A 12,124-nucleotide genomic window follows, 5' to 3' on the forward strand; every position below is an offset into this window, starting at 1 on the left:
GCCCAAAATCATTTTCCGCCGACTATCATGAATTGTGAACCGATTAGTGGAAATTTATAAAGCCGGCTTCGTTGAACGACGGTCAACAACGGATCAATTATTTACACTGCGACAGGTCCTCCACGCACCATTTGTTCGTTGACTTCAAAGCTACATATCATACCATCGACCATCATGGACTAGAACGGCTTCCCCTGGAGGCAGAGCCAACTGATTCAATCTACGATGCATGGAACACAGTGCTGTGTTTGAATTTCGGGAGGATTGTCAAATTCATTCGAATCACACAGAGGGCTTCGTCAATCTCTGATGGTCTCTCATGCCTGCTGTTCAACATAGCACTGTAAGGTGTTATGATCCAAGCGGATCAACAGCCGGGTCACGATCTTTAACAAATACAGTCAATTCGTCTGCTTTGCCGATGACACGGATTATCAACAGAATATCTGTGGCGGTGGCTGAATAGTACACCAGACTAAAGTGCGAAGCAAAAAAGGTTGAGTTAATGGTAAATACGTCTAAAACAAAGTACATGCTGGCCAGCGAAACCGCAGTCGACCAACGCCACTCGGGCAGTAGTATAATGATCGACGGCGATGAGTTTGAGGTAGTTAACAAATTTGCCTTCCTTGACTCACTGGTAACGGCGGACAATGACACCAACTGTGAGATTCAATGTGTATTATCAGTGGTCGAGCTGACTAAGCCCCCGTACAGAGTGTACCCTGTAAAAGACGCTCATTAGACCGGTTACTCTCTACGGGCCTCTGAAACATGGACAATGCTCGAGGAGAAGTTGGGAGTGCTCAGAGTTTTCGAAAGATGAGTGCTAAGAACGGTCTTCGGCGGCGTACAGGAGAACGAAGTATGGAGCCGAAGGATGAACCATGAGCTCACAAAGCTTTATAGTTATCCAGCATCCAAAAGGCTAAAGACTAAAGCTGGACGGATACGATGGGTAGGGCACTTTTGCAAGAATGTCGGACAGCTACCCTGCAAAGATGGTATTTGCCTCAAATCCGGTAGGACCAAGACGACTAGGGCAGGGAGCAAGATGATTTGACCAGATGGAACAAGATCTGGTGGAGAGCATTTTGAGTCCGAGGAATTGGAGAGCGGTAGCCCACAACCGAGTAAATTGGAGAAACTTTGTTCAACAGGCTTTGTCTCAGGATGACAAGTCACCTAACTCATATTGAGTGAAATAAATTAACTAATTGTCAGGCATTCGGTGAATCTATAGATATTGACAAAAATTCATTTCAGCTGTAGAAAAATAACTACAGAGAATGTTTAATGTATGTTTGGCCATCGCTATTTATATGTTCTTTATTTATAGGCTACATCTGTCAAAATAATATCAATACTGTAGTTTTAAATCGATATTGGTTTTTTCTAAAGGATTTTTGCCATTTTCAAAGAATTTACATGCAATAGGACAGATCCCTAACTCCACGTCGACACTTGGCCTTCCAACCTTCCCAAGCGAGATATCCATGTCGAGCATATACCTTATTAGCGCATGCTACAGCCTTCGAAATGTCGTTATTCAGAAATTCTGAAAAGAAATTAAGCTCGTGTAAACGGCCTGATACCTGATACTTTCTGTTTGATGCTTACCAGAACAAGCCGTCCTACATTCGTTGCTGCGAGAGGCATATCCCGGAGTGGTGCACCAGTACATATTGTTAATTTGAAACAAGCCGTAATCGGTAGATCCATTGCGGTTCTTATTCGTTCTATGCGTGTTCAAGGAACTTTCAGCGGCAGCAAGGCAAACAAAATTATTTGTTTTTGATTTATCAAATCGGTAGGTCCGATGCAATAGTCGTGCAAGTTCACATTCGGAAAATTGTTTGGCTTGTGCCTGGTTTATTATTGCAAACCCGGCTATAAGCACAAAAATGACAACAAAATGTTTCATTTTGTTTCTTTCATTTGAATCGACGACCATCAATGACTATCGATGCCTTTTATAGGCAATTTAATGTAGCATTTTGTTTAAACACATGTCACCGAATATTTACAAATGTATAATGCAAAATGTAAATGTATTCAGCACTTTGCTGGAGAATAATTTATTTCTGTTATTTTTACTTTGATCTTTTCAAATTATCATCTGCATTAGTTAAGAATGTGAAACAACGTAAAGTTTAACTTTTTGCTTTCTTTATCGAGAACAATATTTACAGTAGCTATAGGGGTGTGAATGAAGTTAACAATTTTAGAGGCGTAAAGGATGTTTATCTAATTACAAAAAATAAAAGCGCTCGACAAATGTTCACTATATTTTTAAAATTATTACTGAATATGTGGATTAGCTATTGGGTTGTTTGTTCCAGCCCAGCATTATTAATATCAACGCGTTTTCAGTACAATTTTCAAAAATATTTATCGAAACTTCCGAAATAACACTGCACACAATGCATAACTTAGATCATTTAGAAATTATGTATTTAATTTTGGTGATGGCGCTCCCAGTTGTCCACATTTTTGACCACATCTTCTTGTTTGTAATTTTCTTTGCATTTTATAACAAAAGGGGTTCCGAATATTCATCATACAACTTACTTACTTACTTATTCAGCCGAGAGCCGGGGTGGCTCTTGCCGTATCAAGAATACATTTCCATTGTACTCGGCTCTGGGCTACTCGTCGCCAATTCGGTTCGCGTCTCGACAAACGCAAGTCGGCTTCAACCTGGTCGAGCCATCTAGCACGTTGAGCCCCTCTATTTCTGGTGCCGGTGGCGCTCTTGAAGAGAACGAATTTCACTACACAGTAGTCCGGCATCCTTGCGACGTGGCCGGCCCACCGTAGTCTCCCAACTTTCGCCAGGTGTACGATGGGAATCTCTCCAAGCAGTGCCTGTAGCTCGTGATTCATACGTCTCCGACACTCTCCGCTTTCCGTTTGTACTCCGCCAAAAATAGTCCGCAACACCTTTCGTTCGAAAACGGCAAGTGCACGTACGTCTTCTGTAAGTAAAGTTATTGCCTCAAGTCCGTAGAGGACTACCGGTCTGATTATAGCGTTTTGTACATCGTTAGCTTTATGCGGCGGCGTATGCTCCTTGATCGAAACGTCTTTCGAAGGTAAAAGTAGGCTCGATTTCCAGCTTGAATGCGTCGTTGGATCTCCTTACTCGTATTATTGTCGGCGGTGACCAGATATCCCAAATATACGAACTCATCAACCACTTCCAGTTCATCGCCGTCAATAGTCACTGTCCGTGGGAGGCAAACGTTACTATCTCGGGAGCCTCTTCCTACCATATATTTGGTTTTCAACGCATTAATTTGTAACCCTGTAACCGTTTGAATTAGAAGCTGTCTAAAACAACGCCGCAATCACCTGCTCCCGTTACAAAACTACCACAGGGCAGAATGTGCCATAATAATCGATTAACTGATATGCCTGATAAGGTTAATAGAGGCCGTTGTCGATCAAGACAATACGTTAAACGGCAAGCGATCGAGGACAGCATCCGCAATCTACATCCAATGTTCCGCCATTCCAATACGATCATTTGACTAGTGCAGCCGTATTGCTAGATAGCAGAGTGGGCATATTACTTGCCATATCCTTTACACCACATGGATATTGAGTCAGGTAAGACTTGTCAGCTCCATTGGTCCCACTCCAGAAATAAAGATGAAGTGACATTAAAACTAAATGACCGTTTTGTACGGTAAATTCAGGACCCAACATTCTCGATTATTAAGCACCGGCTGAAACAACGACCGAGACGATCGCCATCTTCTTCTACGACGCGTTCGCCGATGCGCTTGAGGCCGAGGCAACAGAACGATCAGTCGGCTAGGTGGCCCGAGACAGATTTATTACCGCGCGGGATGCGCTCCACTACATAGGATTCGTTGGACGACGCAATCTAGGCGACCGAGGCTCGTTGATGCACGTGGCCGCGAGCGAGGCCCGCAGTTAGCACGTGGCGGCGGTTCGTAGGTGTACGGCAGAACCTCGTAATACGAATAGTGCGGTGAACGTCTTACGGGAGGAAGTTTGGCCACACGGACGCGTGTGCGACCAGAAACGGCAGATCCAACATCGATAGGGTGAGAAAGTAGAGTAAGCTATAATTCGCATGTCATTAGTACTTAAGATAAAGTGAACCACGTGGTTAGGTTAAGTCAGGTCAGAATACCCCGAGAATAAATTGCATGTAAATACGAAAAGTCTTGCTATGTATCTCCAAACCGTGCCGACCCTGAGACATTAATAGGCCTTTTGGTTTAACGAGGAGCATTGCTCACCTGGCTGACAAACAGTCGGTAGCAATCGGCGCCCAACTTAAAAGTTTTATTAGGAGAATAACAGAGAGACTAACTAGACCGCATGTTGCATGACGAAAGAAGACAGCTGATAACTAGAACGTTAAAGTTATTTTGCATTCCTTCGACAATACGACTGATAAGTGATTGCAAATTTCGGATCGGTAACAGCTTTACTAGTGCGCGAAGCATAAATTATGCTTAAATCCACTTTGAATAGTCTACGAAGCAGGTGGTTTAAACAAAGAAACGTAAATTTATTATTTAGTTTGAGTATTGGGAAAAAACAAACGGATGTGAATGGGTCTTGATTCAATATTCCATAATCAAACAGTTCAATTATGCATGTATTTAATAATTAAATAGGATTAAAAACACGGTGACGACAAATCTAAGTATTTAGCTGAACGATTGCCAATCATAATTTAATGTCTTAAGTGATGTTGTAAACTAAGGCTCGTTGAACTAATTCCCTGTAATTAGCTTCATTGGAACTTTTTCGTGTATTATCTAAATATCTTATTTCAATTTTTTACTATAACTGTTAGAGCTTCGGAAATCGAGAAAATAGAATACGAAATTCGATACAAATCTTTGGACGTGTATCATTTAAAAAGTGATGAATTGGAATTTGAACTATCTATCAGAAAAATACCTTTTGAAGTAAACGAACACGACAGTATCAAATATCGTAAATTAAAGGATAAATTAAAAGAAGAAAGAGCAATGAATACGACACAAGTAATTTATTGCGAACCTTCACGACAAATAGAGGAGGAATTAGAACCAATTGTTGAAAATGTAAAAGAAATTACTTTATTAGTAGAAAAATCGAAACCAAATGCGCGAGAGAAACAAAAATTCATTATATGCATCGGGTGAATATACTACGAAAAATGCGAGATGCGGATAAATTTGTAATATTATTAACAGGTTTAGAGAAGAATTTGAAATCGTTATATACTAGGTATTTCACACTACTGTCTGATTTACCGGAAATTAGGAAAGAAGTACAAGCAAATATAGATGCAAAATTAAAACACATGAATAAGAAACACAAACAAAACACTTCGGATAGCGAATTAACAGGAGGATGGGTTTCAGAAAAATCGGAATCGGGTAGAGAAATGAATGATCAAAATGTAGAAAAGGAATCTGGGAGTGAAGGAGGACAGAAAATTGTAGAATTAGAAAAGTCAATAAAGCCTTTAGGAAGAAATCATCAATTAGAAAATGTACCAAAACCCCAGCGTAGAGATTTTCTTGATAGAATTGAAAGCCTAGAACGAGGAGGGGAGGAAAATTGGGAAGAAATGATAAATTTGTTTAAAGAATTCATCATAGAAGTAAAAAACAAACAGGAGGAACTCGCAAAGAAACAAGAAAGGAAAATGCAAGAGGAAAAGATACTCGAAAGAGAAAAATACACTCAAGCCATGAAAACAAAATTAGAACATTTGAACAAGGCTACGGATCAAAAACCAAAGGAACCTGTAAAAGAAGGAAAAACGTCGAATAAAGAAATAAATAAAGCTACAGAAAATTTAAATTTTGTAAAAACGTCTAGTGATAGCGAACCCGAATACAAAGATAACAAGAGACATGAAACGAAACGGAAAATACTTAAAAAATTAAAGAAACGAAGAGAATTAAGCAGAACTAGTTCCAGTAGTAGTGGAAGTAGTGGTGACAGCAAATTCGGCTTTAAGGAGTCGGATAACACTGCAGATAACTCCACCACTACCACAGAATCTAGTAGTTCAGACGATTATTATCTGCGGAAAAAACATAAGAACAAACATAGTAGATCCCACAATAAGCGAAAATCTCAGAAATTTAAGCGAGTATCAGTTTGCGATTGGAAGCTTCGATATGACGGTCGCGACAATGGTCGTGGACTTATAGAATTCCTTAAGGAAGTCAAGATGCGGTGTATAGCGGAAGATGTGAATCAGAAGGAACTCTTCCGATCAGCTATTCATCTTTTTTCGGGGAGAGCAAAAGATTGGTTAATTGATGGGATAGAGAATGGTGATTTCCATAGTTGGAATGGTCTAGAAAAGCGTTTGAAAAGGGAGTATTTACCTCCTGATATTGATTACCAACTAGAGGTGCAAGCATCTGCTAGGCTACAAGCACGAGGGGAAAAATTTTGCGACTATTACCATGAGATACAGAGACTTTTTCAATCTATGGAATCTCAGCTCTCGTCCAAACGAAAATTCCAAATAGTATGGAGAAATATGCGACATGATTATAAGAACGCGTTAATCAGTGCGAAATCTAAAATTAAGAATCTTTCTAAGCTGAAAAAATATGGACGTTTAATAGACGAAAATTATTGGTATCTATTTCAACGATCCACGGAAAATCAAGTGCGTAGAAAAGGAAATCAAGTGAACGAGATATCAAATGTACAGAAACCGGTTAATAGGCAACCAACACAAAACTATAACAAAACTCGAGTATTTCAAAATAGTAAACTGAATCCCAAATACCAGAATCCTAACAAAAATACCCAAAAGGAGACAAATAATTCAAACTCAGAAACAGTGCAACAAAATAAAGATGAGGCTATGGAAGGTAGTAGTCAAAGTACACTTCAGGCTCTAGTTGCGAATTATGTACGTCCTCCTATTGGAACTTGCTACAATTGTAGGAAGGTCGGTCACCATTTTGGTGAATGTCAAGAAAAACGACAAATATTTTGCAAACGATGTGGTTTCTCAAACGTTCAAACTTACCTTTGTCCCTTCTGTACAAAAAACGAGACAGAATCGGCGTAGGAGGGAATGCTGATTCAACGCTAAAGTCATACCCTCAAATTACGACTAGCCTATCCGATCTTGGATTTAAGAATTTACAACAATCGGATTATTACCAACATTTTGATTTGCAGGAACTTTTTGTGAACGTGATCGGAGATAATCGCCCACACGCTCAAGTTGACATAATGGGTATTAAAGTAATAGGGCTGTTAGATTGTGGCGCACATCAAACTATTATCGGTACAGGAGCAGAAGAGCTGAGGAAAGCTTTACAGCTGAAAATTCACTCCTGTAATGTGATTCTTAAAACGGCGAACGGAGCAAAAGTACCGGTCACCGGATATATAAACTTGCCGATTACCTTTAACAACCGAACAAAAATTATTTCCACGCTTGTAGCACCAACTCTTACACAGCAGCTTTATTTAGGTCACAATTTTTGGGAAACCCTTGGTGATAACCGAATGCGATGTATCAGCGTTACCACAAGAAGATTTTTCATTGACAGATTGTCAACGAACAGAATTGGAGAAAGTAAAGTCATTCTTCAAAGTTGCTAATAACGACTATTTGGATTGCACTAACTTGATTCGTCATCATATAGAGCTGAAAGAAGAATTTCAAAACCAACCACCTATTAGAATAAACCCGTATCCAATCTCTCCGACTATACAAGATAAAATGAATAAGGCCTTAGACAAAATGATCCGACAGGGTGTGATAGAAAAGAGTAAGAGTGACTGGTGCTTACCGACAGTACCCGTAATTAAAACAACAGGTGAAGTACGCCTCTGTTTAGACGCCCGTCGTTTGAACGAACGTACGAAGCGAGACGCGTATCCTCTTCCTCACCAGGACCGCATATTGGGTCGCTTGGGTCCTTGTAAGTTTCTTAGTACCATTGACTTATCGCAAGCCTTCTTGCAAATTCCCCTACAAGAGGACTCACGAAAATATACCGCGTTCTCGGTATTAGGAAAAGGATTATTCCAATTTACCCGGTTACCGTTCGGGCTCGTTAATAGTCCGGCCACTTTGGCCAGATTAATGGACGACGTGCTTAGTTACGGAGAACTGGAACCAGGGGTGTTCATTTATCTAGATGACATCGTCATTGTTAGCGACACCTTTGAAGCGCATCTAGAAAGTCTTCGCGAAGTTTCAAAGCGACTGGTTCGAGCAAATCTTTCGATTAACATAGAGAAGTCACAATTTTGTGTCTCCGAATTGCCTTATTTGGGATACATTTTATGTCGGGATGGGTTGAGACCGAACGAACGCAGAGCGAGTGGAAGCCATAATCAACTATGAGAGGCCCCAATCAGTCCGAGCCTTACGCAGGTTCTTGGGCATGGCCAACTACTATAGAAGGTTTCTTTATAACTTTAGTAGTATAACAGCGCCTCTCACAAATCTCTTAAAGAATAAGCCAAAGGGTATAGTTTGGTCTGATGAAGCGGAACATGCTTTCAATCAAATTAAGGAATGTTTGATCACGGCTCCTGTTCTGTCGAATCCAAATTTTAACTTACCGTTTTGCATTCAAGCTGATGCGAGTGACTATGCAATTGCTAGCATACTCACGCAAACATTTTCGGATGGGGAGAAAGTTATTGCGTACTTCTCGCAAAAACTGAACCCTGCTCAACAACGTTATAAGATCGCGGAGAAAGAAGGTTTAGCAGTGATAGCTTCAATAGAAAAATTTCGTTGTTATATTGAGGGAACTCATTTCACGGTTATCACCGACTCTTCTGCGCTCACATATATCAGGCAAGGAAAGTGGAAATCAAGTTCGCGTTTAAGTCGTTGGAGCATCGAGCTACAACAATACGATTTCGAAATTATACATAGGCGAGGAAAGTATAACATCATTCCGGACGCACTTTCTAGAGCCGTGGAAGAAATTAAGATGGGCAATTCTGATAGTTGGTATGCTAACCAATTTGCAAAAGTCTCAGCTAACCCTTGGGAAGTAGATAAGTATAAAATTGAGGGAGGAAAACTTTTCAAATTCGTACCACAGCAGAATGAAGTATTAGACTTTCATTTCGAGTGGAAATTATGCGTTCCAAATGAGCTTAGAACTGAGGTTCTACAGCAAGAACATGATAAGCAACTCCACATAGGCTACGAAAAAACGCTGAACCGTTTAAAAAAATCTTATTTTTGGCCACGAATGGCTAATGATACAAAAAAATATATCCAAAAATGCACTATCTGTCGAGAATCTAAGCCAAGCAATGTTTCACAGAATCCAGAAATGGGTCAGCTTCGACTGACAACTAAGCCTTTTCAAATCTTAGCCATCGATTATATTTAATCATTACCACGAAGTAAATCGGGAAATACTCACCTATTCGTTGCAATAGACTTATTTTCTAAATTATGTCTGTTGGCACCTGTAAAGAAAATTTCTTCTCAACTTACAATCCGCATACTCGAAGATCAGTGGTTCAGGCGTTATTCGATTCCCGAATACCTAATATCGGACAATGCCAGTAGCTTTCTCGCTAGAGAATTTAAAAGCTTTTTAGATGGTTATGGGGTGCAACATTGGACGAATGCCCGATACCATAGCCAGGCAAATCCCGCTGAAAGGCTCAATAGAACAATTAACGCATGTATTAGAACTTATGTAAAAGCTGATCAACGCTTATGGGATTCTCGTGTAGCAGAAATTGAACATATTCTGAATAATACAATCCATGCTTCGACAGGATTTACCCCTTACAGAATTATATATGAACATGAAATTGTTACGCGTGGCGAAGAGCATAAACGCGATTGTGATACCAGAATAATTCCTAATACTGAACGGGATGAGCAAAAACAGAATCTGGACAAGAAAATTTACGAAATAGTGAAGAAAAACATTCAGAAAAGTTATAATGACAATAAACTTCGTTACAATTTAAGATTTCCTATAAAATCTCCAATTTATGAGGTAGGGCAGCGCGTTTTCAAGCGTAACTTTCATCTCTCGTCTGCCGGTGAAAATTACAACGCAAAACTCGGTCCCGCGTATACCCCGTGTACAGTTTTATCGCGGCGAGGTACAAGCTCGTACGAACTCGCGGATGAAAATGGTAAGAATATCGGAATATTCTCCGCAGCGGATCTTAAACCAGGTCCAAATTAATATGAATCTCCGGTATTAATGAATACTTCGTTCCAGAGAATACGGAACTTTAAATGAGCTCAAGCAGTTAAACTAAAATGAAATTGGAATTAAGATGTATTAGATGTGGCCACATCCACAAGTTATGTTGTTCGAATGTGTGTTTTAGTAGCACAGTGCACTTTGTTTTGTATACCCCCGAGCTTTGAGAAGGAAGCCAACTCTTTCACAACTATTCTCCGATCAAGGACGATATGCTTTCCTATACAGCAACTTTTTCAATACCCTTTCAAACTAAATGCTTTGGTCAGTGAAATATTATGCCTCTTTGTGCCCATTAGAAGAACAACAGATAAATGCAATCACGTCTCCGATGCCAAATTCTAATGAATGCCCCGTTGATCCTAAGCATCAATATAGGGAGTAATCTATCACCGACTGACAATTTTAGTACTTTTTGCAAATTTTCTAACACTTTTATTTTCTAAATCCTATCAGTTGTTGAGCAATCGATTAGCTAAATAACACTTGGCGTGCTACAGGACCGCGCAACCTGTTCATGTTTATTTGTTGGCTATTGAAAGGGGACTAAACGTTGAATATTGAGAGGGTAACAGTATTAGTTAACGGTAATAATTTCTTCAGTTTGATATTGGAAGGTTAAGACAGATTCCTACCATTGCTATAATTCAATTTAGGGAACAGATGAAGTGTCCCTCGCGTAATTATTTGTTTAAATTATTGTTTGTATAGTTTATTCTAAGAAGATTGCGGAGTTTAAATCAACCCTGGAGCTGTTTTCGTGATGATTTGCGGTTAACTGTCGCTCGTGAAAATAAATTTAGAACAATTTATTTTCGAGGGAGTGTGGGATAATGTAACCGTTTGAATTAGAAGCTGTCTAAAACAACGCCGCAATCACCTGCTCCCGTTACAAAACTACCACAGGGCAGAATGTGCCATAATAATCGATTAACTGATATGCCTGATAAGGTTAATAGAGGCCGTTGTCGATCAAGACAATACGTTAAACGGCAAGCGATCGAGGACAGCATCCGCAATCTACATCCAATGTTCCGCCATTCCAATACGATCATTTGACTAGTGCAGCCGTATTGCTAGATAGCAGAGTGGGCATATTACTTGCCATATCCTTTACACCACATGGATATTGAGTCAGGTAAGACTTGTCAGCTCCATTGGTCCCACTCCAGAAATAAAGATGAAGTGACATTAAAACTAACTGACCGTTTTGTACGGTAAATTCAGGACCCAACATTCTCGATTATTAAGCACCGGCTGAAACAACGACCGAGACGATCGCCATCTTCTTCTACGACGCGTTCGCCGATGCGCTTGAGGCCGAGGCAACGGAACGATCAGTCGGCTAGGTGGCCCGAGACAGATTTATTACCGCGCGGGATGCGCTCCACTACATAGGATTCGTTGGACGACGGAATCTAGGCGACCGAGGCTCGTTGATGCACGTGGCCGCGAGCAAGGCCCGCAGTTAGCACGTGGCGGCGGTTCGTAGGTGTACGGCAGAACCTCGTAATACGAATAGTGCGGTGAACGTCTTACGGGAGGAAGTTTGGCCACACGGACGCGTGTGCGACCAGAAACGGCAGATCCAACATCGATAGGGTGAGAAAGTAGAGTAAGCTATAATTCGCATGTCATTAGTACTTAAGATAAAGTGAACCACGTGGTTAGGTTAAGTCAGGTCAGAATACCCCGAGAATAAATTGCATGTAAATACGAAAAGTCTTGCTATGTATCTCCAAACCGTGCCGACCCTGAGACATTAATAGGCCTTTTGGTTTAACGAAGAGCATTGCTCACCCGGCTGACGAACAGTCGGTAGCAACCCTATCCTCCTAGCCTCCGTTTTTAGTCTGGCGTAAATTACCTCCGCCGTCCCACGGTTTCTAGAAATGTTGTCG

The 12,124-nt window shown here is 40.5% G+C and overlaps 1 protein-coding gene across 1 annotated transcript; it reads right to left on the reverse strand.

The window, feature by feature from the left end:
* Positions 1-1,292: 1,292 nt before the first annotated feature.
* Positions 1,293-1,958, reverse strand: LOC128734313 (lysozyme-like). Its single transcript, XM_053828442.1, has 2 exons — positions 1,621-1,958; positions 1,293-1,558 (listed from the first exon to the last, which is right to left on the reverse strand). Exons 1-2 carry the CDS (start codon positions 1,952-1,954, stop codon positions 1,425-1,427), a joined length of 468 nt encoding a protein of 155 aa, XP_053684417.1. The 5' UTR covers positions 1,955-1,958; the 3' UTR covers positions 1,293-1,424.
* Between the last annotated feature and the right edge of the window lie 10,166 nt (positions 1,959-12,124).

Source organism: Sabethes cyaneus, chromosome 2, assembly GCF_943734655.1.
Source record: "Sabethes cyaneus chromosome 2, idSabCyanKW18_F2, whole genome shotgun sequence".
Lineage (NCBI taxonomy): Eukaryota > Metazoa > Arthropoda > Insecta > Diptera > Culicidae > Sabethes > Sabethes cyaneus.

Coding starts and splice junctions, on each gene's coding strand:
- LOC128734313 (XM_053828442.1), bottom strand. CDS start 1,954: ATGGTCGTCGATTCAAATGAAAGAAACAAAATGAAACATTTTGTTGTC. Junction 1,559..1,620: donor ATGTAGGACGGCTTGTTCTG/GTAAGCATCAAA, acceptor ATTTCTTTTCAG/AATTTCTGAATAACGACATT.